The sequence below is a fragment of the Chelon labrosus genome (genome assembly GCF_963514085.1).
Source record: "Chelon labrosus genome assembly, chromosome: 6".
In the NCBI taxonomy this organism is placed as follows: Eukaryota; Metazoa; Chordata; class Actinopteri; order Mugiliformes; family Mugilidae; genus Chelon; species Chelon labrosus.
The window spans coordinates 21400185-21428128 of record NC_140342.1 but is presented as its reverse complement, the minus strand read 5'-3'; the positions used below and the strand labels follow the sequence as shown (position 1 = coordinate 21428128).

The 27944-nt window shown below is 42.2% G+C and overlaps 2 protein-coding genes across 2 annotated transcripts in view; one reads left to right on the top strand and one right to left on the bottom strand.

The window, feature by feature from the left end:
* Positions 1–10006, bottom strand: part of pigk (phosphatidylinositol glycan anchor biosynthesis, class K) — a 36735-nt gene extending 26729 nt beyond the window's left edge. Inside the window, exons 1-8 of the mRNA XM_084546288.1 lie at positions 9893–10006; positions 9637–9690; positions 9446–9537; positions 7746–7881; positions 7103–7214; positions 5696–5792; positions 3566–3683; positions 1792–1902 (exon numbers count right to left, since the gene is read on the bottom strand). Coding sequence (XP_084402414.1) covers positions 1792–1902; positions 3566–3683; positions 5696–5792; positions 7103–7214; positions 7746–7881; positions 9446–9537; positions 9637–9690; positions 9893–9958 — 786 coding nt within the window. The 5' untranslated portion in view covers positions 9959–10006. The remainder of the gene's footprint in view (positions 1–1791; positions 1903–3565; positions 3684–5695; positions 5793–7102; positions 7215–7745; positions 7882–9445; positions 9538–9636; positions 9691–9892) is intronic.
* Positions 10007–13653: 3647 nt separating this feature from the next.
* ak5 (adenylate kinase 5) overlaps positions 13654–27944 on the top strand; it is an 83249-nt gene continuing 68958 nt past the window's right edge. Inside the window, exons 1-4 of the mRNA XM_084546287.1 lie at positions 13654–13822; positions 15098–15284; positions 17550–17717; positions 21741–21913. Coding sequence (XP_084402413.1) covers positions 13763–13822; positions 15098–15284; positions 17550–17717; positions 21741–21913 — 588 coding nt within the window. The 5' untranslated portion in view covers positions 13654–13762. The remainder of the gene's footprint in view (positions 13823–15097; positions 15285–17549; positions 17718–21740; positions 21914–27944) is intronic.

Sequence of the window (27944 nt, the reverse complement as noted above, 5' to 3'; positions counted from 1 at the left end):
ATCCTCTTAAGAGTGTGATTCATCAGTGTGCTGCCCGACTGGTCCCTCCATTTGAAAAGAAATAAAAAAATCATTAAACTGGGGTGAACGTTATCTCTTTTTAGCCAAACAGAACTTGGAAAAACAAACGATCGTTCGCAGATTTTGAAAAGGGAAGGTGGAGACAATTTCTGTCTCATCAAAGGGCAAGCCGTCACAGCTTGAATTAAAGAAAAAAGAAAAAAACAGAGAACTTCGTTGAGGAAAATCCATAGTATTGATCCTTAATTCTGCCAAATAGCACAAGAACAAAGAGTGCATCTACAGAAACAGGAAAATTGGAAAGAATACAGTAATAAGCATTAGTCAGAGCACATTGACTCGGTGCCTGAGCAACAAGCTGATGTCCTGGTCACACTGATGAGGTGTGGTCCCCGCGGGGGCCAGTGGAGCTCTGCATCAGTCTAAAAGATGAAAAGGAAACTGCTGCTGAGACTGAGCCGCAGCCCGGAGCAACATGTTCACCCCATCCCCACCGTCACACGTCGAAGACCAACATTAACACACGATCAGACATTCTGTTTCAAGTGTCCGAGACTCCAGCGAGGCCTGCGCGGCTTTCATCAGACTCCTCTAGGACCGGGACGGCGGTACATGAGAAACACAGCCTCGCTGTTGTTAGATTAACCGCACGTTCTTTCAGAAAGGACTGAGTCACTCCGCCACAGTCCACAAATAGTCAGCATATTTGTTTTTGTATTCCACTGCTGCAACAAGCAACTATTTCGTTACTGACTCTGACATTTAAGTTTGTTTTTTTTTTAATTATTCCGCCAGCAAAAACAAAATGTCAGAAATTAGTGAATCACGCAAATTACAGTTGATTGCTTAATGATTTTCATAATGAGTTGCTGTCTAAAATCTATTCAAAATAACATACAAGAAAAAAAAAAAGCTGGAACCAGCAGAAAACTCATTAAACACTTTTCTGAGGTTTACTTGTTGTTTCAGTAAAATATATTCACATCGGTTTCTCCTAGGAATGAAGGAAAATCAAACACGGATCATCAGCCACATCATTATGACCACTGACAGGAGAAGTGAATAACACTGATCATCTTGTGACAATTCAATGTTCTGCTGGGAAATTTTTAGACCTGACATTCATTCATGTTTATATTACTTAGACATGTACCACCCACCTAGACCAGACCAGGCACCCCCACCCCATAGCAATGACACTCCTGGATGGCAGCAGCCATCTCCAGGAGGATGCAGCCTCAAAAACACTTTAGGAACACCTAAAAAAACCATGAAGAACGGCACAAGGTGTTGACCTGGCCTCCAAATTCTCTAGATCCCAATCTGATCAAGTATCTGTGGGATGATCCACAGAGGCCCCTCCCCTCAAAGACCCCCCACTAACAACATTCTGTAGCCAGACACCACAGGACACCCTCAGAAGGCCCATGTCCATTCTCTGATGAGTCACAACTGTTTTGGGAGACCTACACAATATTAGGAAGGTGGTCATAATGTTTTGCCTGATCTGTGTATATATATTTTAACATATATCAAAAGACTACAGAACATATCACCACAAAAAAAGGTGGTGGAAGTCAACAGAGTTATGGACATTCAGACTCTGTTTCTCCATAAATTCATCGACCCAGAGCTGGAGGGATCCTAACTTAGGTCTGAACCTTTCATGTGACAAGGATGTCAGTCTTGGCCTCTGGGAAATTGTGACATTTGCAGGCTTATGTCTGTGAATAATCTGTGACCGTACACACAAGTAAAACCCATTCTCACCAGATCATTCATGTTGGTTTTGCTCGCAGGGTGGATGTCCTCCAGGAACTCCAGCAGGTAGAAGGTGTACCGGTCCATCAGATGGACTCCGATGGCCAAATCTGGCTGGTGCTAGAATGACACAAAAAGATTGGGATACAAGTTTCAATATCAAGAAAGAGTCAGCTCATCGGCTTTGGTGCCATTTATAGTTTGCACTCAGAAATCATCAATCCCACAATAAGTCTAACTTCGCACTAATAGGCCGGTTCTAATCTGATCAGGAAAAGGAAGTAAATGCAGACCAGTGTAAAGTCATTACAACTCCATAAAGAGGAATTCAATTAGTGAGTTGTGGCAGACTGGCATAACAAATGACTTGGATCCTAACCCAAACAACACAGTTTCAATTTCTGGTGTTGGTACATTTATTTTGAGGTTGTTTTTTTTAATATTTATTCAGAGCTTTAACAAATACCACCAACACATGAGTATATTTAGTGAACTCTGCTTTAAGCTATGCCACATACCCCCCCAAATATTGAGGCGAATTGTGCAATGATAAATTACATTGTTATTTGTATAATGTGAAGAGGAAACAGATGTAAAACGCACGTCCGGCTTTGGTTTTGCTGTGTGCTGTGGGACCAGTAAACACACACTGATATTAAATGTTTTAAGGTGTTCATGAGGAGTTTGAAACCCAGAGCACATACATCTTTAAACTTTCATCTTGTAAGATGATGATGATTTAAGGTGGTGGGTCCAGGACCACAGATCAGAAACATGCAGGCCCAAAAACTCTTTCTATTTCTCTCATAGATTGTTTGAATTTTAATGCAACAAGAGAAAAGGATTTTAGGATGAGGATTAGAATAAAAAGTTTATTAATTCCTGAGGTGAGATTGTTTTGTAGAAAGAAATTAATAAATGTATAGGGTTAGATTGATGGAAGGACATGCATGGGAACCAGAACGTTGTATAGATGGGAGTAGATAGTAAGACTTTGCTTCTCTTCATGGCTGCATGAAGAATAAATGAGCAGCAATGGGGTGAGTGTGCATGAATATCCTGTAGCACTCAAACTTTAAGTCTCTAGATGCATCCTGCTCATCACTGCTCATTAGAAGACCTCACAAACTGATGGATGGTTTTTAATTCACCAGAGTGCACTTCACAATATTTTTAGTCTTCAATTATTTGCAATTAATTTATTAATGACTAGTCTAACAATTGTGCTTTTGATTATTTTCTCTACATAATGTAAAGAAGCAGCTTAGGCACCACAAGGTCGCTGGTTCACATTCCCCTAGCTCTGTGGCTGACGGGCCTTGAGCTAGAACCCGACCCCCAAAACTGCTCCCTAGGTGGCACACAAGACCCAGCCCACTGCTCTGAGTCTACAACTCTGAGTAATTTCCCTCACGATTTAAAAAAAAAAAAAAAAAAAAAAAACATTCATTAAATTAAGAGGGAACCAGCAAACCCTCCTTAAACACTTTTCTTAATTGATGACTTATTTAAATATCCGTTAATAATCTCCGTGTCTGACTAATTGCTTCGGCACAATTATCTTCACATCGTGTCTCCCTGTAGTAAAGTGGAGAAAAAAAAAAAATACTATTTTGAGCAGCGCTGACTGGTGCTGCATGGCTCCAGACGATCATACCATCGCAGGTCTTTAGATGCATCTTGCTGTCAAGCCACACTGCTCATTAGAAGACCTGTCAAACTGATGGATGGTTTTTAATTCATCTCTCTCATATGAGGGGGAGGGGGGGGGAAGAAAACTCACGGACAGGGAGTCTTCTCCAACTTGACTGCTGGCCAAGGCCATGAGGTTGGGAGAGTAAAACCTCTCGTACATGGAGGCGCCCTGACAGGTGTCAATGATGAAGAGCAGCTCGTTGTACCTGGTGACACACAAACACACACAGACAGACAGACAGAGACATGCTCAAAATAACGCTGATGAGAGAACACACAGCTGGCATAACACTCGTCCATTTGTCCCATTAAACCGGTATCACACACACAGACCCTTCTAACCATCTTTCATACAGCAGTTGCCATGGTGACCAAGAAAAACCAACAGCTCCATTCAGTCTCGGTATCACTCCCACGCACACGGTCCCCCTCCCCAGCCTCCCTTCCATCCTCCCTCTATAAAAACAATTTTCACTACAACTTCTTTCCCATTTAGACAAACCAGCAAAAACTTTTAAAACAAGTTGAACAAATCAAGGTTTGTTTTTTTTGGGAGGAAGGGGGAGGCGATGAACAAAGATGGGAAAGTCTCTTTGGTGGCTGTAATTTGGTAGTTAAAGCATGCAATTATCACATCAGCATCAAAGCTGGCGTCACTAAGCTTTTATCAAGCAGCCTGGAGTCTGAACGTTACTCAGACACTCGCTGCTGCTACTGATGATGATGATGATGACGATGATGATTGGTCTGGAGGACAATAGAGGAGTGGTAACAGAAAGGTGCTAGCTCATTTAGCGTCTCGTGCTTTATACGAAAGGTAAAAAAAAAAAAAAAGAGCTTTTCTAAAGACAATAATATTTCACTTAGTGTTAAAGAGTTTAAAAAGGTCATGTAGCTATGGAAACGGGTCAAATTCAAGGTTGTTGAGAATATTATGTTAAAAAGTTCACTTTTCAAACACAAAGAATAGATAATAAATCAAAGTCAGAAGGCGCAATAATGTGTTTTTGAGATTTGAAGTTATTTTTCTGATTTTGCTTTCCCCAAAAATACTCCTGGATAAGGGTCAGAAAACAAATGGATTAATACATAATATATTAAAAAGTCAGACATCTGGAATATTTGCACTGAGGGGTTTTGCAGAAATTACAAATGCGGAGTCCCTGCATACATCAGACTGGAAAAGATATTTATTAAGACATTTGTGAATTAAATGTAAGAATCAATACTTCTTAAGACTGGTGTTTTAATACTGGTATCCTCTCTACATACTTTACTCCATCTATTATTCTCTCAGTCCTCACAAATATAGCAAACTTGCCTTCACCTTCACTGTAAATAGCGTTACATCCTATATTTAGTCTTTCTTGTTTCCTATTCAGCTCCTTATCAGAATAAACTTTTACACGACTATTTACCTCATGTAACCTTGTAAATACTCCACATTAATAATTTACACCTTATAGTCAGACAATTTTCTCTGTGACAGTTTCACTCTTTCTCATCTTATTTCACTTTTAAATTACCTGCTACGTGAACACTCAAGAGTTTATTCAGCTGTATATAACGCATGTGACAAATTAAAACCTTGAAGCTCGACTTTTAAAGACCCACCGATACCGTTACGGTCCACATACTGCTCTAATTGGCTTCATTTCCAGCGATGATGTTGTGCACATCAACCGCATATTTCAAGGGCACTATTAAGGCCGTGAGATTTGGACTTGGAGACTACCAACAGAATTTACACTACTGTTAAGGCGCTCCTGGCAGGATCGACAAATTAATTGATCCGAAAGGCTGGACATGTGATCAGCAGGGAGTTGGAGACATTTGGAGACACTGAGCTACTGAGCTACTGTGACCAAGTCTAAGTCTAAAACAGCCCTGCATGAAGAAAATACTGGACTGTATCTGCATGTAGTACATAAAAAGTGGACATTAAAGAGGAACTGTAAGAAACCTCCTCCCAGAAATGCTTTGTTTGAATCATTCACGTCTTTAAATATTAGACAATCCAAACACCACGCATGTGCACACTGGATAGAAAGCTATTAGAGGCATGCATCACAAACAAAACACAACAATTCATAGGTTGCTAACTTTCATGCCAGTAAATGTTTGTTGACATGCCGCACAACTAATTGGCCCCAGGGGGAAGGAAAGACCAAGCGAAGAGGAGATAATGACAATAGTCCGTGTCACTTTTTATATTCACCTCCTTTTCTGCCACATCTGCTCAAAGGCGTCGGCCAGCTCCACGTTGCTGATCTCCTCCGAGTCCTGGAACTTCAGAAAGCCATTCCCGCCGTGGCCTGTTACAGAGACGCACACGGTAAATAATTCAGACAGCTTTGATTCATAATGCAAAAATATGTTATAGAAAACTAAATAACAGGGCTGGCGGCAGCGTGAACCGAGTGGGAGGCTCGAATGAAACTCTGAAAGGACAGAGATGAATAATATAAAGAAATATTTGGATGTATAAATAATGACTCTTCTATGGGTGGCCTGTAATAATGTGAAGACAGCTTCAGGCTTCTCTTACTTTTTACTTACTGTGGTTAAAGCATTCCTTCTGACATCCTTATTGTATTGTCCTAAACATTTGACCTATGACTAATTTATTACTTTTCATTCCTATTCAAGATTAAACAACCAACACCCAAACACTGCTGCTGTCTTTTTAGCCTGTCGGGTTCATTGCTTCACTTTCAACAATAGCAACTGAAACTTTCACTGTATAGTATAATCTCAATAACACTTTAATAATTATTCTTACGTCTATTCAACTATTAGTTTGGGACAATTTATTAGAGAACAGTGAGTGGTGGTGCCAAACGGGAAGCCATGCAGCGCGGTTCCGTGTTAGCCGGGTGCTAGCAATGGAGAGTAGCACTTAGTCTAGCTTGCTGGTGGCGGCGAGACGTCATTCGGTCCACCCCAGCCCCAACCAACGTTATCCGAGAGAGGCGGAGTCCCTCAAAACCAATATGGCAGCCGTTAAGCCCAAGATTCATTCCCGTTATGACGCCAAGGAGGGTTTCTCCATCTATGGTCAGTTACGGTGCAAGGGATGTATGCTCTGCGCTGTCGCTGTAGCTACGGCATCAAATGACGCAGAAGACTAAACCACCTATTAGTCCTCCAAAAAGTCCTTTTTCTACTTTACAAGAAGAATAGGGATTCCTGCAGTGTTTCTTAAAGAATAAAACCACCTCTGCTGTCCACATAAAACTAAATGAAGTTTAATTAAACACCTTTTGGAAAGAAGAAGAAGTGTCGTTTCAAACAATAACTGCCACACAGTACATTTAAAGAGAGTGGCTGAGAATCTCTTTCAGAAATTAAAACGATGACAGGATGCATCTGTTGCTTCGCCACCATCCACTAAATAATTTAATTGAAACCTTAAGCTAGATTTATGCTTCTGCAAACAGCCTACGCTGCAGATAGGAGCACGGTAACATTCTTTCACTTTGCACTGGTGAAAGTCAGTCTGGACATTGTAAAACACTGCCGTGTCTCTGAGGCAGTTTCAACACAATTCTTCACTCACAGGACACGGCACAAACTTATAGGGGTTAAAGAGGCATTTTGAAGGGTGGATTTTTCGTTTAAGTACCTGTCAGGTATATGAGGATGTTGCTTCGATCATCAGAGAGGAGGCGTTTGGAGCGTGGCGTGCTGGGAGGCAGCCGTCCAGTTAAAACCCGCAGGAAGTTCTCCACTGTCACCTAAAACACACAGGATACAAATTTGTCCAAAGCAGTAGGAGGTAATTTTCAGTGTCAAAATTACTGAAGTATCTGCCAAACCTTTCTATCAGTGGTTAGTAATTATTTTTTTCCCTCCACTTTCATCAGCATCCGCTTTGGCTGCACACGATTATGGTGTCAAAGCAAACACAGACTGGCATCGACGTGTTTGTTAATATTTAAAAACCCCAGCACAGGCCGAGTAAATACTGAAAAAACAAACTGCGATGAAGACCACATCCAGAGCAGCTCTGCCTTGTCCATAAAAAATAAACCACTTGGGTTCCCGCCTATTTGTAGATGCATATTATATCAAATCATTTTTTGATCAACACACAGGATGGACAGTCAGTGATGACCAAACCTTTCCCCAATTCCTCTCTGCACCCATTTGTGCATGCATCTAGTCAAGTGATCTGCCTTTTTTTCGGACATTACTCGTCAAAAAACATTTTAAAGAGACTAACTGCCTTCGCTGAATGCAGTAAAAGCAGTTAGCTGTGAGCTGACCTCATATCCTCGGTAGTCCACCTCCACGTCGTCACCATACACATTCAGCTCCATGTTCTTGTGGCTGAACACTGTGGCAGGTTTGGGGTTTCGGTGGTTACAAGCCATGTCGTCGGCCAGCATAAGGACTATGTGACTGGTTAAAAAAACACCAGAGAGACACAGTTTAACATGGTTATAATGGAAAATAAGCATAAGGGCTAATAGTGTAGTCATACAGTCAAACATATTATGGAACGTAGTCAAATGCAAAAAACAAAAAACATCTAAAATCTGTCTTTATTGGTACACTGGTACACTGGAGCGATTTGATTTTGTTTTTATATCATTGTTGTTTGTCCACTGTTTTAATATTTTTTATTTAAATGCCTGCTTTGTTTAGCATCCTGTGACTGCTTTAGAAAGGTGTTCTACAAATAAAGTATTATTATATTTTCCATTCCTCAGCATTCAAGCTCAGACAAAGTGTCTGAAACGCTGTGCAAACATGTTTTATTGGGAAGAGCTTTTGAGCAAGATTTAAACTTAGTTTGATGGAAATTCAAGATGGACATATCAAATATGATGCAGCTTGCATAGAGTGCAGTACACAGAGAGAATTTAAATCTATTGTGGATGTAAATCTAAGATGAATAAATAGTATTTCGGATTAGAAATCACATACAGCCAGTAACAACATACAGCTGTAGCACTGGTTTAGTGTTTAAGCATATGTTATAGCATATCAGCAATGAACAAAGGCTGCAACTATTCTTACTGTCATTATTAATATTCTGCCAATTATCATTTATTAATTAATTAAGAATTAAGAATTAAGAAAACCTTTATTTGGCTATTTGTGCCTTTTGTGGATAGTGTCATCAATAGAGAAAGGGAAAGTAATAGGGCAAGAGAGAGAGAGCAAAGGGTGCAGCCTGAAATCAATCGAGGGCCACGGCAGTGAGGACCGTAGACTCAATTTAAGGGCGCACCCCTAGTTACATTTTGGGTGGATAATTCCCACAGATAACAAATAACTTCCCACAGACCAAGTTATTCTCTCTGACCAAAAGTCCAAAACAAAAACTGATTCAGTTTCATGCTATGATAAAAAAAAAAAAAAGAGCATTTTAAAATCTGATGAGCTAACACTGCAAATCTTTGGCATCTTTGGTTTTAAAAGTATAAATAAAAAAATATACTTAAAAGACCAGTTTCATTAGCTACACCAATGAAAACAAATGACATTAAAGCCCGAACTAAATCTTAGCTTCACTCAGAATTTGTTTAAAACAACAGAGAGCTGTTGATTCAACTGTAGTCTGTAGCACTATTGTGTTACACTGATCCATGTTTATTATTATGACAACCTCATTTTAGTCAGTGGGCTAGGCTAAAATAACAGAAACACAAAACTAAAATAATCATACAGCTGAATTACCACCTTTCTAACACTGTTTGAGCATAAACTGAACATTACAACAGTCATGAAGCTACGATTTAGTGCAGGACTGTTACAGTAGAATGAATTTATTTTGACTAGTGTACCTAATGAAGTGGCATGTGAGTGTATATGTCAATTAATTGTGTCCCAGTCTTATCAGCGGTTTAATATTTGCAGATTAACACCGACACCACAACATCTATCTGTATCTCTGTGCTTATATCATCAGTTAATATCTTCAATAGACACTAAACCTGCTCTGCTGAGTATTAATTACCTGTCAGGGATGCCCAGCCTCTTAACACTCCTGTACACAGACAGAGTATTTGCCACATGTCGGTAGTTGAACCAGAATCTGGATGTACACACCTGTTTATAAGGACAAATGAATTAGAGGCACATATATACATGTCACAGAAAATGAATTAGCATGCCTCTTCCAAAGATGTAGCGTCGATAAACACTCACCAGAACAGCCCAGTTGTTCGTGTGACCGCTGCTGAAGAACTGACCTGCACTATTCTGAAGAACAAGCAAAAGAAGATGAATAAATACTTGTGTCTTTGCCAGATTTTAGCTGAAACAGGCTACCAGCCTCAGCACCACAACAGCTAGCATGACAGCAAAGAAGGCTAACACGGAAGCGATATTTCCGGTAATATTCAATTAAAAAACAAACAAACTGTTTGGATATTCTTAGCTACGTGCAACAGAATACACTCACCTCGATGTTGACGCTGTCTACTAGTAAATATGTGGCGAATAAGCTGAATAAACTGAGTATTTTCATTGTGCAGCACTGTTAGCAGTGGACATCCAGGAAGTGAAAACCGGTGGGTCCGCCCAGCAAGCGTTTCCGGTAGGAAGCACTTCAAAATAAAAGGTTTGGGTTTTATCTGATTTTGAAATTCAGGCGCATCTGTCGTGGCACCAGTGAGCTGCTCTACTTCAGGGGTCACATGCCAAAACATTTAATGCATGTGAGCGAGTAAGTCATCAATGATTTACTTGTTTTGTGATTTATTTCCCCGTGCAACATCTTGAATTTAAATAAAATACGACACAATTCATCAACATCTTTTGGCATACTGTAGTACAGATTTAAATTAATTATAATCATACCGTCTCCAGTGCATTTGGTTCCCACATGTAATAGCTTGCTCAGGCACTCATACAGTACATGCACAGCACAAATATGTTGCATACAGACGTGGAAGTTAAAAATAGAAGTCCCTTAGGAGACTAATTGTTATTCAAAAGTAGGTAAACCGTTGTAGGCTTACCCTGACATAAATATAAACTGTCTTTACCTTTGCTCTACACTTACACGAAAGCTCACCGAGAACAAAAAACTTCACCGAGTTGTTTATGTGACCTGAAATGTAGAAAAATTATGAAAGTTCGAGCTTTAATTGATATAATTTCAGTGGATCCGTGGTGCCGTGATTGCTGAGAGGGAGTCTGGCAGCAGCTCTGTGTGATTATCAGATGATGCAGCGTGGCTTTTCATTGCATGGACAGATACAGAATTCATTCTGGTGTGAGTAAGTTGATTTCCATGAGCACCGAGACCGTAATTAATGTCAGTAAATGAACAAATGGGCTATTTTAGTGTGTAAAGACATCCAGCTGGATACACTACACAAGTTATTTGTGGACTTGGGTAATGGTTTTCACTGTGGTCTTGGTATCAGGCATCCGACATCTTCTAGTCATGTTTCCTGGGGGGGCGGTTAACATGAAGTTTTTAATCACCCAATTAAGGGCTAGTCTTGAAGCATGTGTGTTTTCTTAATTATTTCTTTTACAGTCAAAATTACAAAGATTAATTCGGTGTCACAACCTCTTTAAGTGGTTTTCTTTGCATCATGCAGCAATTAAATCTGTAGCGTGATACATTTTAAGGGGCTACAGTGCACAGATGACTGCCTGATTAATTCAGCGAAACACCATTTAACGAGATTTGACTGGTACCCCGATGAGAGAGGGGGCGGGCACATTACACGACAAATGATGTTGACAGCTTCATCTTCAGAATGCCCTCTCCAGCTCATTAGTGCGAGCAACTCTAACGAGGAGTGGCGTGGTTATCACAGGCAGCAGACGTTAAAATGCTCGTTAAGTTACCGGTGAAGCTGCTGCCCCAGCGTCCGTGAGCCCCCCGTCGTAAGGTGAGGCCATGAAAAAAACATACCCTTCATGCAATTCGAATGTAACATCACAGCACAGCATGCACGAGGGTCTGCTGGAAAAGCTGCATCGAAATCAGTTTTAGCACACGGCAGGGCGCCTTTATGGGACTGCCAGACGCTTTAATCCTCTGGACGAATCCTTCTGCTGCTTTTTTGACCTGCTGCATCACTCACTGAGCTCATCACAGCAAGGCACTCTGTCAATTGCATCCCATTAGAAAATAAAAAAAGAAAGCAAGCAAAGTGTTCCAACAAAACTGTTCTCAGTCGCACGAATCTAATCATTATTCCATTTTCAATCCATAAATTAGCATTTCACTGTCAGACAGTTTCTTTTCCTCAGCACTATCTGATTCTGGCTCATGCCTGAAATATTATTCAGATGTCCTAATCATCACTTGCTAACGCACTCGAATTGCTTAACTAATCTCAAGTTATTCTGTGATGAAACCAACAATCAAAGTCAGCTGTCCAGCTGTCAAGAGGATTAGGGGCCTGAAAGAATCCAATCCTACACGTGGCCGACGCGGTAATCAAATTGACCGGTTCCTGTTTCTGGATGGCCTAAAAAAACACACACACACTTGATTGTGTGAACAGTACAATTCACCTTTTGCTGAACTGTTCCATCTAACCAAAAACAGAAACAAACACAGATCAGGCGTAACATTATGACCACCTTCCTAATATTGTGTAGGTCTCCCTTGTGCCTCCAAAAATGTGACTCATCAGAGAATGGACGTGGGCCTTCTGAGGGTGTCCTGTGGTGTCTGGCAACACAATGTTATTAGTGGGGGGCCTTTGAGGTGAGGGGAGGGGCCTCTGTGGATCATCCCACAGATACTTGATCAGTTTGGAATCTAGTGAATTTTGAGGCCAGGTCAACACCTTGCGCTGTTTCCATGTGTTTTTGTGTGTGTGTGTACCTGTGTCAGGCTGCATCCTGCTGGGGATGGCTGCTTTCATTGCTATGGGGTGGGGGTGCCTGGTCTGGTCTAGGTGGGTGCTACATGTCTAAATAACATCCACATGAATGAATACCAGGTCCAAAAGTTTCCCAGCAGAACATTGAATTATCACAAGAAGGTCAATGTTATTTATTTCCCCTGTCAATGGTTTTAATGTTATGGCTGATCAGTGCACATTGTTACACAGGCTGATCTGAAGCCAAATGCATGCATCCACCTGTATGTAGCTGCTCTGAATGAAGGGCTTTATGTTGGAAAACCAAAAGACAGGAACTAAAAACTCAACATTGATATTTGTTTTTCATTAATTTAGCTGCAATTTATCAATCTTCCACATGTCATACATTTTCTGTAAGTATCACATTATTTGTGCCTTATCCAGATGCATATACGGATTTATCGGCTTGCTTCTCTTCTTTTTCTGTCTCTCTACACGTCCGGCCTCAAGCAGCTGTGTCGGCCCTCATATGAGCTGCTCAAGGTTTCTTTGTGTTAAACGCCACAGTCACTTCAGTTCTTGCTCTAGAGGTTCCAGTCTCTGGGTTCTGTAAAGCATCTAGCCATTTTGATTGTGGACCTATGATATAAAACAAAACTGAAACGAAAAGAAGCAGAACTTTGCAAGCGTTTTCTGAAAGGAGGTACAAAAACGTACCCAAGTACTACCTGTATACATTTAATGTTTGCATCTGCAGGAGGATTATGCCATGACATATAATTATCATTCCAGTAATGGATGTACTTCTAGTCCTTCTAAAACTTAAAATTCCTTCAATTATAAGCCCTGAATTCTAAAAGTAATTTAAGTCTTACAATAAACAAACAATAAAAGAGCTCCTTATTCCTGAACCATGTGTTACAGAGCTATAATCATGTGCAGCTGCCTCGATAATAAAAGTAGAATATTCCAGTCTGAACTGGGACTTAAATACTTGAGTATTGTTTTTATCCAGGCTGCTTTTTTTAAACACTATCATCAGTAAATTCCACACCAACACTTTCATTTCAGGGCTGATAAACGCCACGTAGAGGCGGCGCGTTGAGTTCTTTTTTTTTTTTTTTTTTTTGGCACACACGGCGCGCAACCTCTGTGCCAACAACACAAAACACGACACAAACGCACTCTCTCTCTCTCACACACACACACACACACACGGTGCGTGGCTGGAAGCAGAGCGCTGTAGGAGGGAAGACGGACGAGCCGCGCATCCGCATCACCGAGGAGGGTGGCGCGGTGGCATCGCCTGCAGGAATCCAGTTGTAAAGTCCACACACGGGAGGCGAAAAATGCGCTGAGGGGAGACGCGTCAAGGAGCTCGGTCGTTAACCAAAGATTACCTTTTAGGCACTGAGACACCAGGAGGAAAAACAAAACAAAAAAAAGGAGGGGGAACAACACGCTTCGGATAAGTTCAGAGGAAACCTGACTTGGAGATGAATACCAGCGATGCCAAGGAGTATCTCGCACGGCGGGAGATACCTCAACTATTTGAGGTGAGATATGATGCGCGCTTGGTCGAGGGGGACCCGGGTGCAGATTTGACCAGCGTGATTTTTTTTTTTTTACCATTCATGTTTTGGTGCTTTGCAAGACCAGAGTCACGGTAAAGATCCTTCCTTCTTTCACGGTATCTATCCATCTGAGCTCAGACTGATTCATGATCTCACAAACTGCTGCTTTTAGACTAAAATATAATCACGAACGTAAAGGCAATCAAACCAGACAGACCTCCAAATCACCCCCACAGTATAGTAGAGTCTGTTTAAGGTGCATTCAGATGGATTATCAGTAAAAAATTAAAATGATAAAATGGGCAAAAATGAAATTAAACGTCCACAGTGCATTTTTGTAATCATTGCAGGAAAGAGAACAAACACAGGAGGCTCAGCTCAAGAGATATTAGTCACATTTGAGGCGTTAAAATACTCTAAACTCTGAAAGATGTGGCATTAGTGCAGCTTCTAGAGGGATATTATGCAGATACCAGTAGAAAAATGCTACAAAGTGCACACAAGTCATCTTCTAAAACTTATCAGAGCTTAGCATCGTAATGAAATATAATATTCATTTTCCCAAGGGGGACACTAAATTGGCTCATCCACTTAATTAGACTCAATCCCCAGTGCGGTGCAGCTAATACATGCAGGCAATCACTGCTGTTTATTTACAGTGGGATTCAAATTACGTCGAGCAGCGAAGTGGCACATCATCATCCTCATCATCATCGCCATCATCATCGCCGTCATAACTGCAGTTTTATTTGACTGCTTACAATGGCTGCTCCTTATCTGGGTAAACGAGCGCGTCAGATTGTTTTCAGGAAACTTCACAGTGTGTTTTCCTGCTGCTGGGTGGGAGTTTTAAGCGGGGAGGGTGGGGTGAGGGGTAGGGGGTGAGGTGGGAAGTCCCACGGGAGGGTATTGTTTTGAAACACTCAGGGTCCAGGGGGTACAAACGTCACACACTTGACTCGGCCTTCTCACGTTCACCACAGTCGTTGGCTTCACTCCTCTGCAACAACAGAGGGGGTCACCTCTGTGTTTATTTGCCGGGCCGAGTCCAACTTCACGGGCTTCCCGACAAAATGAGATGATCTGTTCCCCCGGTGGAGCCGAGCCACGGCAACCAGATCTACACGTCCAAGACTTCCCCTCATTAAGCGTGGCTGCTCTCCGCCGCCGCCACCGCCACACTGTCACACAACAACACATCACAACAAAGACGTAGCTTTCGCCTCCTCACACGTCCTCCTCCGCTGTTTCCTCCAGAGCCTGCTGACGGGTTTGATGTACTACCGCCCCGACGACCCCATCGACTACTTGGAGGGCTGTCTGAAGAAAGTCAGGGAGCTCGGGGGGCCAGACAGGGTGCGGTGGGACACGTTCGTGGGGCAGGAGAAGAAGTCTCTCCCGCCGCTCAACGGAGGCCAGTCACGCAGATCCCTCTTCAGAAATGGTGAGGATGCAGTAAAACATTTATCAATTAGACGACTGAAAGCAAAAAGCCCAAATTAGCTGCTTCCATTAGTTCGACTCATTTAGCATAAATTTAATCTCCTTTATTGACAAAAGGAAACAATTTAAGATGACACATCCAGTTCTTCTATTTTATGACATTTCATTGGCTAAAAGTTTTTGGCCCAGTGATTGGTTATGAAAATACATAAAATCCACTGAACTCCAGACCTTGGCACTGTGCTTCATCCCATTAAATGATTGGCACATATTCCCGGTACAAAGAAAAAGCTGCCAGTGAATACATATACATTTCTTTGGCAGCTCCCATCTTTTCAAGAAAGCTGGCAGCGGCGCACATCCTCGTCTCTCACAATCAGGACCAGACGGACTCAGTGTTTGAGCAGGGAAGGGCGGCGACATTTGCGCTGAGCCCTCAGAAGCCCGATTGTAGCTGCATTGTTAAAACTGTTGTGATACTCTTGGAAGTAAGAGCAGGAAAAGACCTTTTTATTTTGGTGGATAATGAAATATCATCACTCTCACGTAGATTTTGTTCCAAAAAAAATCCCAGATGCTCCCAAAAAACACGCCACGTCCATAACACTGACTGCAAACTTGGCTGGTTCCTGTTCAAAAGCCAGCCCGGCGCACATATCACATCTTTCAACTTGCTCGTGCGGCCTTCACTGACTTGTCGAAAGACAAACCGTGGTGCGTAGTTAATTATTTATCTGAGCGGGAACACCAAAAGCCTCTGCATTCACCAGTCACCGATTCCAGCTGTAGTTGATGCAGGAAGTCCGTATGCAAAACCTTGGGAGAATTTGCAAAGCAAATTTGACTTTATCTTCGACAGTTGCATGCAACTACAGGCTACTGCAAACTACTGCAAGCTACATTTTCCATTAGCTTTATTTAATTAGGTTAATTTTAAGTTTGCACATGAGGCGCAGCGGCATCGTGCACAGTGGCAGAGAATGAACCAGCTCAGACTCATGTGTGAGTCAGTGAAAATTGTTTGCAGACGCTTCGATCGTGCCACGCAACTGTAGAAATCATATATATGAAAGAGAAGCTGTCAGAAAGATGATTTAAGAAGCACTTGAAACACACTCTTGCTTCCAGACTTTCAGTTTTGTCTTCCTCTTTCTGCAATATTGTGGTACGAGGTGCGAAACTTTGCGACCTGCAGTGTGTAGCTGCTGGGAGCTGCAGCCTAATCATGGATATTGATTTCTGAACATCTTGGCTGATGATGGCTGAAGCTCCAATCCTCCCCGTTTCAAGCAACGCTGGAGGAGAATCCTGCTCTCGCCCTCCTAAGCGCACGTCCGTCAAGCGTCGATTGTCTGACTCAAGTTGTTGCTGTAACTGAATGATCAACAGCTTCCAGTGGAAAGAGATCGTTCAGTCTTGTCTTGTAAATTACAGCAGCGCTCGCTCCTTGTGGAATAGCTTTAAGTGATGAATTAGGTGACTGTGTTATTGTTGTTAAAGCCGTACAATCAATGTTTTCATCACCGGAGACGGCGGGGTAATTAACTCAAACTCAATGAAGCAGCTCTGAATCCATCACTCTAATGACTTCGTCCCTAATTTACAGTTGTTAAAACTTTTTTTTGTTGTTGTTCTGGAATTGGCTGTACTGTTTGAAACACCTGCAATTGTACCGATCAGCCACAACATTATGACCACTGACAGGAGAACTAAATAACATCGAACATCTTGTGACAATTCAGTGTTCTGCTGAGAAATGTTTGGACCTGGCATTCATTGGTGTGGATGTTACTTAGACATGTAGCACCCACCTAGACCAGACCAGACACCCCCACCCCATAGCAATGACACTCCTTGATGGCAGCAGCCATCCCCAGCAGGATGCAGCCTCAAAAACGCTTTAGGAACAACTCAAAAAAACATGAAGAACAGCGCGAGGTGTTGACCTGGCCTCCAAATTCACTAGATCCCAAACTGATCAACCATCTGTGGGATGATCCACAGAGGCCCCTCCCCTCAAAGTCCCCCCCACTAACAACATCCTGTTGCCAGAAACCACAGGACACCCTCAGAAGACCCATGTCCATTCTCTGATGAGTCACAACTGTTTTGGAGGCACAAGGGAGACCTACACAATATTAATATATGTGTATAAAGTGAAAGACAGACATAACAACACAGGAGTGAGTCTGAAGTGTCTCTAATCATTAATATTTCATCAGCTCATTAATATCTTTGTGCGTCTCTGTGTGTGTTTGCATCCCAGTGTTGCCCGACAGCCCCAACTTCCCCTACAGACGTTACGACCGCCTCCCTCCCATCAGCCAGTTCTCCATCGAGAGCGACTCGGACCTGTCGGAGACGGCGGAGCTCATAGAGGAGTACGAGGTGTTCGACCCGTCCAGGCCGCGACCCAAGGTCATCCTCGTCATCGGTGAGGCGCGCACACAAACACTGAACCTGAGTGAGCACTCAACACACACAAAAAAAAACAAGACGGAGGAACGTTTGAGTCAGAACGAGGGTCGATTTATTTACCGTTTCCTCATCTGATGTTTCTGAGCTGAAGCATTTGGATTCCTGTTGACTCATGTTTTCCATGAGATAAGAAGCCACAGCACATTCTGTTTGATAAAAATCTTGATGAGTATCTATTTTTATTGAAGACTCAACAAAAACACAAAGTGAAAGTTTATATTTAACTCGGCAATGATCTAAAAATACAAGGCCTGGATGGGAATCTGCAAATCAGGGGGAGTGTGTGTTTGTGTTTGTGTGTGTGTGTGCACAGGCACAGTGTATTTCCTGGTATTTTGAACGTAGCCCCGCCCCTCCGTGATGGTATCAGCGGGGTAGATCTTGTCACATGTCACTCACCGTGTTAGACGCTCACGCTCTCCTAATCTGATTTCCTTGACGAGTCTGCATTAACCTGTCAAACACGTTCATTAATCTCATAAATTAAGCGTCGCAGCTGCACAGGAAGAGTAATGACGCTAGTTGAGCCGGACTGAAAAACAAAAACAATAAAAGCTATTTGAGATTTTCAATAAGAAAATGAGAAAAATAAAGGATTTCCGCATCTGTTAAAAACCTTTTAGCAGCTACAGAACTTTTTTTTATTTTTTGCTTTAGGTGGGATGTTCACACCGTCGGTGGAGTGGATGATAGTTATTTGTCCTCGCAGCACAAAGCCAGTTCCTGTCTCATCTTTGAGAGCACGCTGTGCCCTATTTGAAAAGGAAAACACCATGGCAGCGGCTGTCATCTCTGTGGAGGATCATAGTGAATGTTTTGTCTGTCAGGTTCGCAGATACAGACTGACAAAGCATGTTTGGTCTGGAAGGTGTTGGCAGGACACTGGGTCAAAAATTACAAAGTAGTCAAACGGCAGCCGGAGCCTACATCTGCTCAAAGCGTAATTACGATGCGTTCACTGCTTCTCTCTGCTGCAGCGTTTGTAATAAGACGAGAATGTTTGACCAAATATGGTGAAACTGAGCCACATTTAGATGAAACACACTGAACTAAGACATTGTTAATATTATTAGTTGCTTTTCTTGCTGTGACAAACTTAACTTCTTTTAGCTTCATATACACCAATCAGCCACAACATTATGACCACTGACAGGTGAAGTAAATGACATTGACCATCTTGTGACAATTCAGTGTTCTGCTGGGAAACTTTAGGACCTGGCATTCATTCATGTAGATGTTACTTAGACATGTAGCACCCACCTAGACCAGACCAGGCACCCCCACCCCATAGCAATGACACTCCTTGATGGTCAGCAGCAGCCATCCCCAGCAGGATGCAGCCTGACACAGGCACACACACAAAAACGCTCATTCACTAGATCCCAAACTGATCAAGTATCTGTGGGATGATCCACAGAGGCCCCCACTAACAACATTCTGTTCCCAGACACCACAGGACAGGCTAATTTACATTGGCGTTGATGTTTTTAGTGAGTTTGGTGAGCGTTCAAAAAAAGCCCTTGTTAAAATGCAACAGGATGACGCCTTATTGATCCTCATGAAGCAGGTAAAGCCATCCAGACAGACTATTGGGTATTTAGTTGGCGTACTCGTCTTACTCAAGGACACTAGAGTAGAACAGATGCTTCATGAACCAGTCTGCCAGTCAAAAGCTCAGTGTGCCACCGTAAGGTCATTGCAGGAACACTGAGCACTGACTGGGCAGCGAAATGGAAAAGAGCCGGTCAGCAGCACCAGGGGTTGAAACATGCTAACTTAAAGCATCATCGGCAGGCCCCCACCAACAACGTTGTGTTGCCAGACACCACAGGACACCCTCAGAAGGCCCATGTCTATTCTCTGATGAGTCACAACTGTTTTGGTCATAGCCTAAAATCAACCATTGCCTCAAAGTGGAAACTAGCTCAACTCGGTGTCGCTTCACTATGCATTGTAAAGTTTTACTTTTTTTCTCCTCTCTTTGCTATAACTCACGAGTTTAGTGTAACCAGACTCAATTCTCATGGGAAAATTAGTCTGGTAACACTCTGATACAGAGAAAGAAATACTTTCCACACAGCTGGATTGTCCTACAACCATCGGTGTTGCATAATCAAGGGCTCTTCTTTGTGTGCATCCCTAACTCTATCTGAGGGCAAAACATCTGCCTACCAGTGTTACTAATGCTCACTTTTTGACACAACGAAGAAGTGGTTTCCCCCCTCCCTACGCCAAGCCAATCTGTTATAAGCTAAGCTAAGCAGTTTCATTTACTGTAGTTGCAGACAAAAGGAGGAAATACGGGACTGAATCCACAGAACTGTGAGTGGCATCCACGGTTCCCGTTTTAACATAAGTTTACGTAAAGATATTTAAGGTACAGTGTTTTTAGGATTTGTGGGATCTTCTTCCTTGATTCCACCATGTTGCATTGCCTTACTTTCCACAGTAGTATGTTCCCAACATGCTAAAAAGCAAAGGGGTACTCAGTTGTTTGCAATCTGCAACCTCAGAGCTAGATGGCACTAAACCTTACACACTGGACCTTTAAATACTTACAAGTAACAAAGATCGTTTGTCATTTGGACTTTCCTATCGGTGGACAGAGAGTAGATATTCGGCAAAGTCTCGGCCTCAGAGGAAGCAACAATGAGCCCAGCCTTTGTTCAACTCTAAAAACCTTATTATTATTATACACGCTATCTGACCACGTCTAAATCTAGCCTTTAACAAATGTCCACACTTTCAGAGAGATGTGAGACGCAATAATCATACCAATGAGGACGGCTTTGAGGCAGTCTCTTCTCAATGCTGCACCTGGGTGTGTATGCGCGGCGCAAGGGAAGTAGTCGTGTGTAGAACTGAAAAAGAAACTGCAGTTTCAACAGTGCCTATGTTCTCTCCTCTGCATACCAGGATAGTGTTTATTTGCAAGTTGCCTCATGTCGTCTGTGTTTGAACCAAAAAGCTGCACTTGACGGCGGGGTTAGGTCGTGGGTTAGGGTTAGGGTTAGGGTTAGGCACCGCAAAGACGACAGCCAACGGGCAGGAGGCACATATGTCCTGCAGTTGCATGAAAGGACACAGTGCAGACATGGAACCTAAACATAGGCAACCCTGCAACTTAGATGCCATAGATGCTCACTGATTGCCCGACTATGGGTTTGGTGCACTGGGTGCAGACGAGAGTCAGGAGGTTTCAGGGAGTTAAATGTAGACTGCGCACCATCCAAACTGATTCTGTTTAGAACTGAGTACACCTTTTAGGGAAACATGACACGCCGTGATGGAATAAATTACCCAAAGACGCAGCTTGTTCTCTGACTAATTTCACTTCCCTCTGGCCTGGCTATCCACCAGGAGCAATTTCGGAGCGATTGACATTTCTATGGTAACGGCAGCAACTCTGAAATCCTGGAATGAAGCACGGTTGCCTAACAGCAAGGCAGAATTCAGGTTGTCAGGCGGCTTTTATAGACACTTAAACGGGCCTTTCACAAACCCACAGCTCATATAATGACTCCGTCTTGCCCCTTTAATGTCTTATTGCTTATGATTGTATCCCCTAAAGGCAGTTTAACTCCAAAATGTCAACTTTATGTGCTCAGTTTGATCATTTTATGGGCAATTTTCTTTCTGCCCATTCTTAAGGCATCCTATCACTCTTCTGCGCATCCTTTTGAGATTCAGTAATTAAAAAATGTAGGAGGTTCACACATACCTGTGTCTCTCATCTGCCCCCAACCACAAGACCTTCTCCCCCACATACACTGTGCAGTACCACAGACACGCACAGTGCAGTCACACACACTCTCTCTGATGTGCAAAAAAACAAGTCATGCACACACACACACACACAGTTCCTCATAACACACATGCGCCTACGCTAACACACCCACGCGCACAATGTTTCACACTCACACACCAGACCCGAATCTCTCCCAAAACATCAACAGCTCTCCCTCCCCTCTGTGCCTAGGTGGCCCTGGCAGCGGCAAAGGAACACAGAGCCTGAAGATTGCCGAGCGCTACGGCTTCCAGTACGTGTCTGTGGGCGAGCTGCTGAGGAAAAAGATGATCCACAACGCCACCAGCAACAGAAAGTGGAGCCTGATCGCTAAAATCATCACCAACGGAGAGCTGGCACCACAGGTAGCAGAGAGGCAGAGAATAAGAGGGAGTGGGAGGGGGAGGGTGAGACAGAGATAATTTGAGGGGAGGAATGCAAGCGTGTCCAGTCACTTTCAGGCCATTATCGCAGCATGCGTGTTACATGGGACTAATTAGAAGCATTCATATCACACGTCTGCTGCAGGGATGCTTATCCATCTTATTAGCATCCGCCATTGCAAGATAATGACACTGCCTGGGAAGAAATTCAACTCAGACCCCCTTTGAGTTGTTTGCGCTCCAGTTCAACCTGTGTATGACATCAACCATTTTGCACCCTGGGGTAAAACGGTTGTATAGGGAGCAGGCCGTGTATATGTCATTAGTACAGAACCCACTGCCATCTTTCAAAGGTTGCGTGGCATGTTCAATAGAGAAGCTGCCGACTACGATTAAAATGATTGAAGCATTCTTGGGCTTCATCTCTCTTGTGTCAAAGCTGAGTTTGACAGCATCATAGTTTACTGTCTCATTGTTATAAGGTTATTATTTACTCTCTAATTTATTATCTCTTTCCGGTCTGGTGATGAGGACTGAGAGGTTTATTGTATATCAAAATGATCAAAAGTGTCTTTTAACCTCAGAGTAGTTCATTTCGGTGGCTTGGAGGTGGAAACTGTAAAGAAAAGCTCAGAAGTTAAAGGGTTCAGATCAACATTTGTACGTGAATGCATCTGCAAACCTACATAATGGTGCATTAATTTCATTTGTTGTCAAACGGGAAGCCGTTATTATTTTTAGACTACTTTCGTTCAGATAGCTGGTTTCATGTTGTCTTGCAGAAAGTTCCTTTATTTATTCAATTTAAATAATTACACATAATGATGCGGTTGAATTCAAGACTCATAATCTGTGGTTAAAGGTGCAGTAGGCAGGATTGCGAAGATCCAGGACTTAGCCAAAAAATTTGAACATCGACAACTTCTCAGTCCCTCCCCCCTTTCCGCTAAAGCCCAAAAAGGTCTCGCAAGCCCCTCCCCCCACAAGGGAGAGCTGTGCACGATAGAGCGCGTGCATATTGGCCCTGGAATACTGTGCACGAGCAGAGAACCGAGAGAGAGCGAGTAAACAAACTAGCATGGAACACACCGACGTAACAACAACAAAATAGTTTTTATAATACCTTTCGTTATTGCTAAATAATTTTAGGTCAAAATATTTAGCAATAGTCAACTTTAGGACAAAACCAAGGTTAGGATGTTTCTGAAAGTAGCCTACATCGGTGATGTTTGCTATCAGTAACAGTTAGAAGCATTCATTGTGGCGTTTTATTCCACATTTTCGATTTATCAATTTGCTATGTGGTAGATATATGACCGCTACCTGTTGATGTGGTTAGACGTTTGAGAGTGAAGCTGAGGCACAGGGCTCGGAGGAGGATTACGTCCCGGCTCCTTCTACACGCCCGCGGCCAAGTGGTGCGAGGTGGTGGAGGGAGGGGAGGGCGCTATGAAATGCGTGTCCATGAGCAGTGATTGACACTCTGTTAGATACACCCCTGGACGTGATTGGTGCATCTGGATGTGGAGCGGTGGATGTCTTGCAAATCGCGCTACAGGCTCTAGGAGGGGCCAGAGGAGCCGAATTTTTTTTTTAAATGACCTGCTTTATGCAATTATACCTGAACATAGGGTCAGTTTCAGCAAATATGACAGAAAGTTAGTTTTATAAAAGTTACCTACTGCACCTTTAAATATTAACCTCAGGGTTTACTTGCTTGCTTTTCATTTTAACTCAGTCAAATTGCAACACAATATTCCACTATATGAAACACTGTGATACATATATGATATATATGATATGCTATAATTTACAATATGAAACTATACAATCAAAGAAAAGGTGGCACAAATTAGATCTAGTGTACATCCAGTGTCACCTCCTGTGTATCCTCTGGGTCTACACAACTAATAATTGCATTTGCTTACTCATAAAACTTTATTAATACAAACATGCTCACCTGTTTGCAGTCGCCTACGTAACCAAGGACGTAGTTTGAAACCATCGGCAGGAATCACTTGCATACATAAGAAGTAGAGCTCAATAGCACTACTAGTGGTGAAAATCTTGACAAGAGGCCTTTAATGAAATCAATTAACAGAAGGCTTTTTCAGATTTTAAGTGTCGTAGCAATAAATACTTTCTTGTGGTTTTAAATCTAAACTATGACTATTGTCATGGTTTTGTGGAGAGATCTGAGTTTGAGTTCAGGGAAATAAGATTAAAGTTACAGCAAGCTTCTTTTGGCTTTAGTACAGTTATTAGCTTTATAGGAACAGACCAGCCATAGACCATTTAAAACATCATACAAGTCTGAAATGTAAAGCCAATGTACAAAAGGCTTAAACCTGAATTTAGTCTAATGGCCAGCAGTGGGAAAGAAATCAGATTTATAAAAGTCCATGACTTATATAATAACACAGTCGCCAGTAAAGGTTTTCCAAATGAGTTTTGAGAAACTGCACCGTCTCAGTTAGTATTTTAAAGTCGTGTTCAGTCCAGCATGATGTTCATTTTGCAAATTATTGGCCTATTAAGACGTGTTGTTTTAGGACGTGGATACCTTATCTTTGGCAAGCCCTCAAGCTCTCAGTCTGCTCCCCCTCTCTCATCCAAATATCACTTATGCTTCCAATAAACCAACACTCCAAAACAGTAGTCATCATGATGGCTACGTCCACTTCTTTTATACTTCTTCCTGTGTAGACAAAACAGCCTGAGGGATTTCTGCTTGTCTGGATATATGATGATCAACATGACAGAGAAGATGGTCCTTGCTGTCAACACTGACACTTTTATTTATTGGCATCTCAGGTGGGGGCACGGACACGAGCCTCCGCCTCCTTCATTGCAATCACTTTTCAGCTCATGAATTATTTTCAGCAATCACCCGGCACATCATTTATCATCTCTTCCTCGCGTGTTTAGCAGAACTTTCTGTGCTGTTCGCCCAATGTCATTAGGCAAAGATGCATATATAGTGAAGTATTAGATATGATAAAGTGACTTGTGGCTGTTGGGTGTTTAATTTCCTGCAGTGATTAGTTTAGCAAAGGAAATTGGAATTTGGTTTCTTCTTAATTATTCTGCAAGTATTGATAAAAGGAGGGAGGAGAAATACTTCTGGTTATATGAGAAGATTTTTATTCAGGAGCTTTAAGCAGGAGGCCTGGTGACTGTACCGTCTGTGTAAATACAAACTACTGGTCTTCAGTGGTGCCTTAGGTTTCATATAAACTGGTCTTTAATTGCGCTCAGAGATTAATTAATAATTGGTTTGAATAGCATTTGTTGGCTGCCAATAAAATGTTGGTAGTAGTACGCCGGGGAGTTTTCTTTAAGAGCTCGTCATGAATGCTAGGGGTTAGGTGAAAAGATGGACACCACTGTCACATGTATATGAAGGCTTAAGCCACACATAAATCAATTCACCCGGCCATCACTGTGCAGCTGACAGGTTGCTAGGGTGTTCCAGGCTCTGGTTGTCAAGGCAACCCTCTTGTATATTTCCCACCACAAATGTTTCAGAGTGAAACAAGCAAATCAACTGCATCATTGGTTGTCGCCTAGATAACATCGCCAAAGGGTTTTTCACCTATGATCGCAACAACTCGCTGTGGATGTCACCACATCACCGCTAGTCTCTTCCTGTGTCTACGCCCCTTTGTTTACACTGTAGAAACCTCGCATTAACCTATTTATTCATATCAGTTTTGCAAGGATTAAGATATCTCGTGTTCATTAGTTCGGTTCAAAGCAGCAGGCAGCACGGTTCATTTTCCCCCAACGTCAGGCTAGCTGTTTCCACTTGACTCCAGTCTTCATGCTAAGCTAGGCTAATCATCCTCTGGCTCCAGCTTTGTTCTGTATTTGCCTCACAGAAGACTACGTGAATTTGTCAAACAGTGTTGAGCCTGTTCACGAGAAGATGAAGTTTCTCCCTATAAGCACTCTAAAGTCCCTATCAGCTCCATCTGCCAGCGGCCACATGCTGTTTGTCTGTAACTCGCCAAAACTCACTGCGGGGTCATGTGACTCGTATATTTCTGAACTTGTGTTCCTTTCAGAAATGCCACAGGTCTTCTCACGGGAGGCTCTTGGATGTTTGACAGTCTGTTCTAAAATTAAACCCAGATTCCACTTTTGATTTTATTGTCCTCATCTTAATAGCAGAACGCGAGACTGTTTTAGACTCACATTAGGATGGTTTCTGATCATTTTTTGTAAATTTCTTTCCGTCTTCTCAAGATGATCACTGTCTAATCAGCTGTATATAATACCTAAATATAATGTTAACTATTCTGCTTTATCATTTTGAATCAAGAGAAGTCGCTATAGTAAACCCATTTCCTAGTTTTCAAGTAAACCCATACATTCTTTTTCCAATCCCTTTCACCAAAAACAAACGTGTGTTGGTTGTTTCCAGTTCATTTTGTCCTGTTCACACTTCACCTCGGACACAGAATTAGGCAAACGCTCCAAACTTGAGGTCTACCACTTGGAGTGTGCAAAGTTTTCAAGCGAAGTAGTCTTTATCAGCAGTTACTGATGATGATATGTCATAGATGTTTATTATTCTGATAGGCTTCTACAGGATTTGGGTTTTTTTTGTAACCCAACTTAAACTATGAGGTCATGAGTTGCTGAGAACGATGACTTTTGTCTGAAATGTATCAACCAACCGATTATTTTTTTCCCAAAGGGAAAGAACGATATAAATGATAACATCGTACATTTAACTTTAAACACGGAAAATGTTTGGTTTCAACAACTATGATAAAGACTAGCGATACAAGATCTACATAATTAATCATAATAGTGGCCGAATTACACACACCAGTAAACGTAAATAGTAGGGGTAGGACAAAAATATGAACGCATTTAATCGCAGTTTGCATTCAAACGCGGAACTTTCGTCAGTGCACGATTTCCTGGTACACCGCTTACACTGATGCACACGTCAGAGCTCGGCTAACAGCTAGCAAAATGGAGAAAACGGATGAAAGCACGTTACTAGGACTGATGGAAGGCTAAGTTTGCATACCACCGAAGCACCAAAGCCTCAAATTAATTAGATTAATTTTTTTAAATCGAGTCCCACCCCTAGTAAATACACAAATTCAAGAATTAGTACCAATAGAAGAGTTATATTTGTAGTTTTATTAAAAGGTTTGCGTGGTTTAAAATTTGGGATAACGGCACTCGTTTTCAGACAATATCTCCCAGGAAACATTGACCGTGTTGCGTTTAGATGTACACAACCTCTACAACGTGAGAAAGATGTGGAAGGAGGAGATAAATCCAGGATGTTTAGGCAAACTGAAACACGACTTAAACACCGTTGTAAATCCCACTTTCTCTTGGCTGCACGGTGCACTGTACTTTCATTCTGTGTGAATTTATGCGCCAGAACAATAAAGCTATGTCTGTGCCTTACTGCTTCCCTCCTGCTAATAACACCGTAATGCAATGTACCGCATATGATGGATGTGAAAATTACACCTGTGCAACACCACACCTGTTACTTATTGCACAAAACCTTGATAAATGGTAAGAATACGTGTCGGAAATCTCTGTTTAATGCTTCCTATAGAGAAGGCTGTTCAGTGTCTGTACCACGTATGGCACATAGTGAAAGAGTGAGAGGATTTAGGACGTGAGTCTCTGAAGCTGGTGTACTGTAGGTGCTGTAGGTGAATTTTCTTTATTAGAAGTCAGATATGACGTTCAATGGCGCCATGAAGCGGATCAGAGGCTTTTCTAACATTAGCTTCTCTCATTTTATCTTTTACACACATACATTAATCTGTTTGATGGAACCCAGATTAGGTTTAATCTCTGCGTACTCTTCCAGGCTGCTGCTCACATTCTGTGGTCGGAGGGAAATTAAACCTCAGCCTTACTCGTGGTATTTTTAGATCTGAGCGTTGCTCATGTATCTCTGCCATATGATGTATTCTGCCCGGAGAGATGCATTCAAACACGTTGACCTCCTCCAGCCACGAGGAAGTAA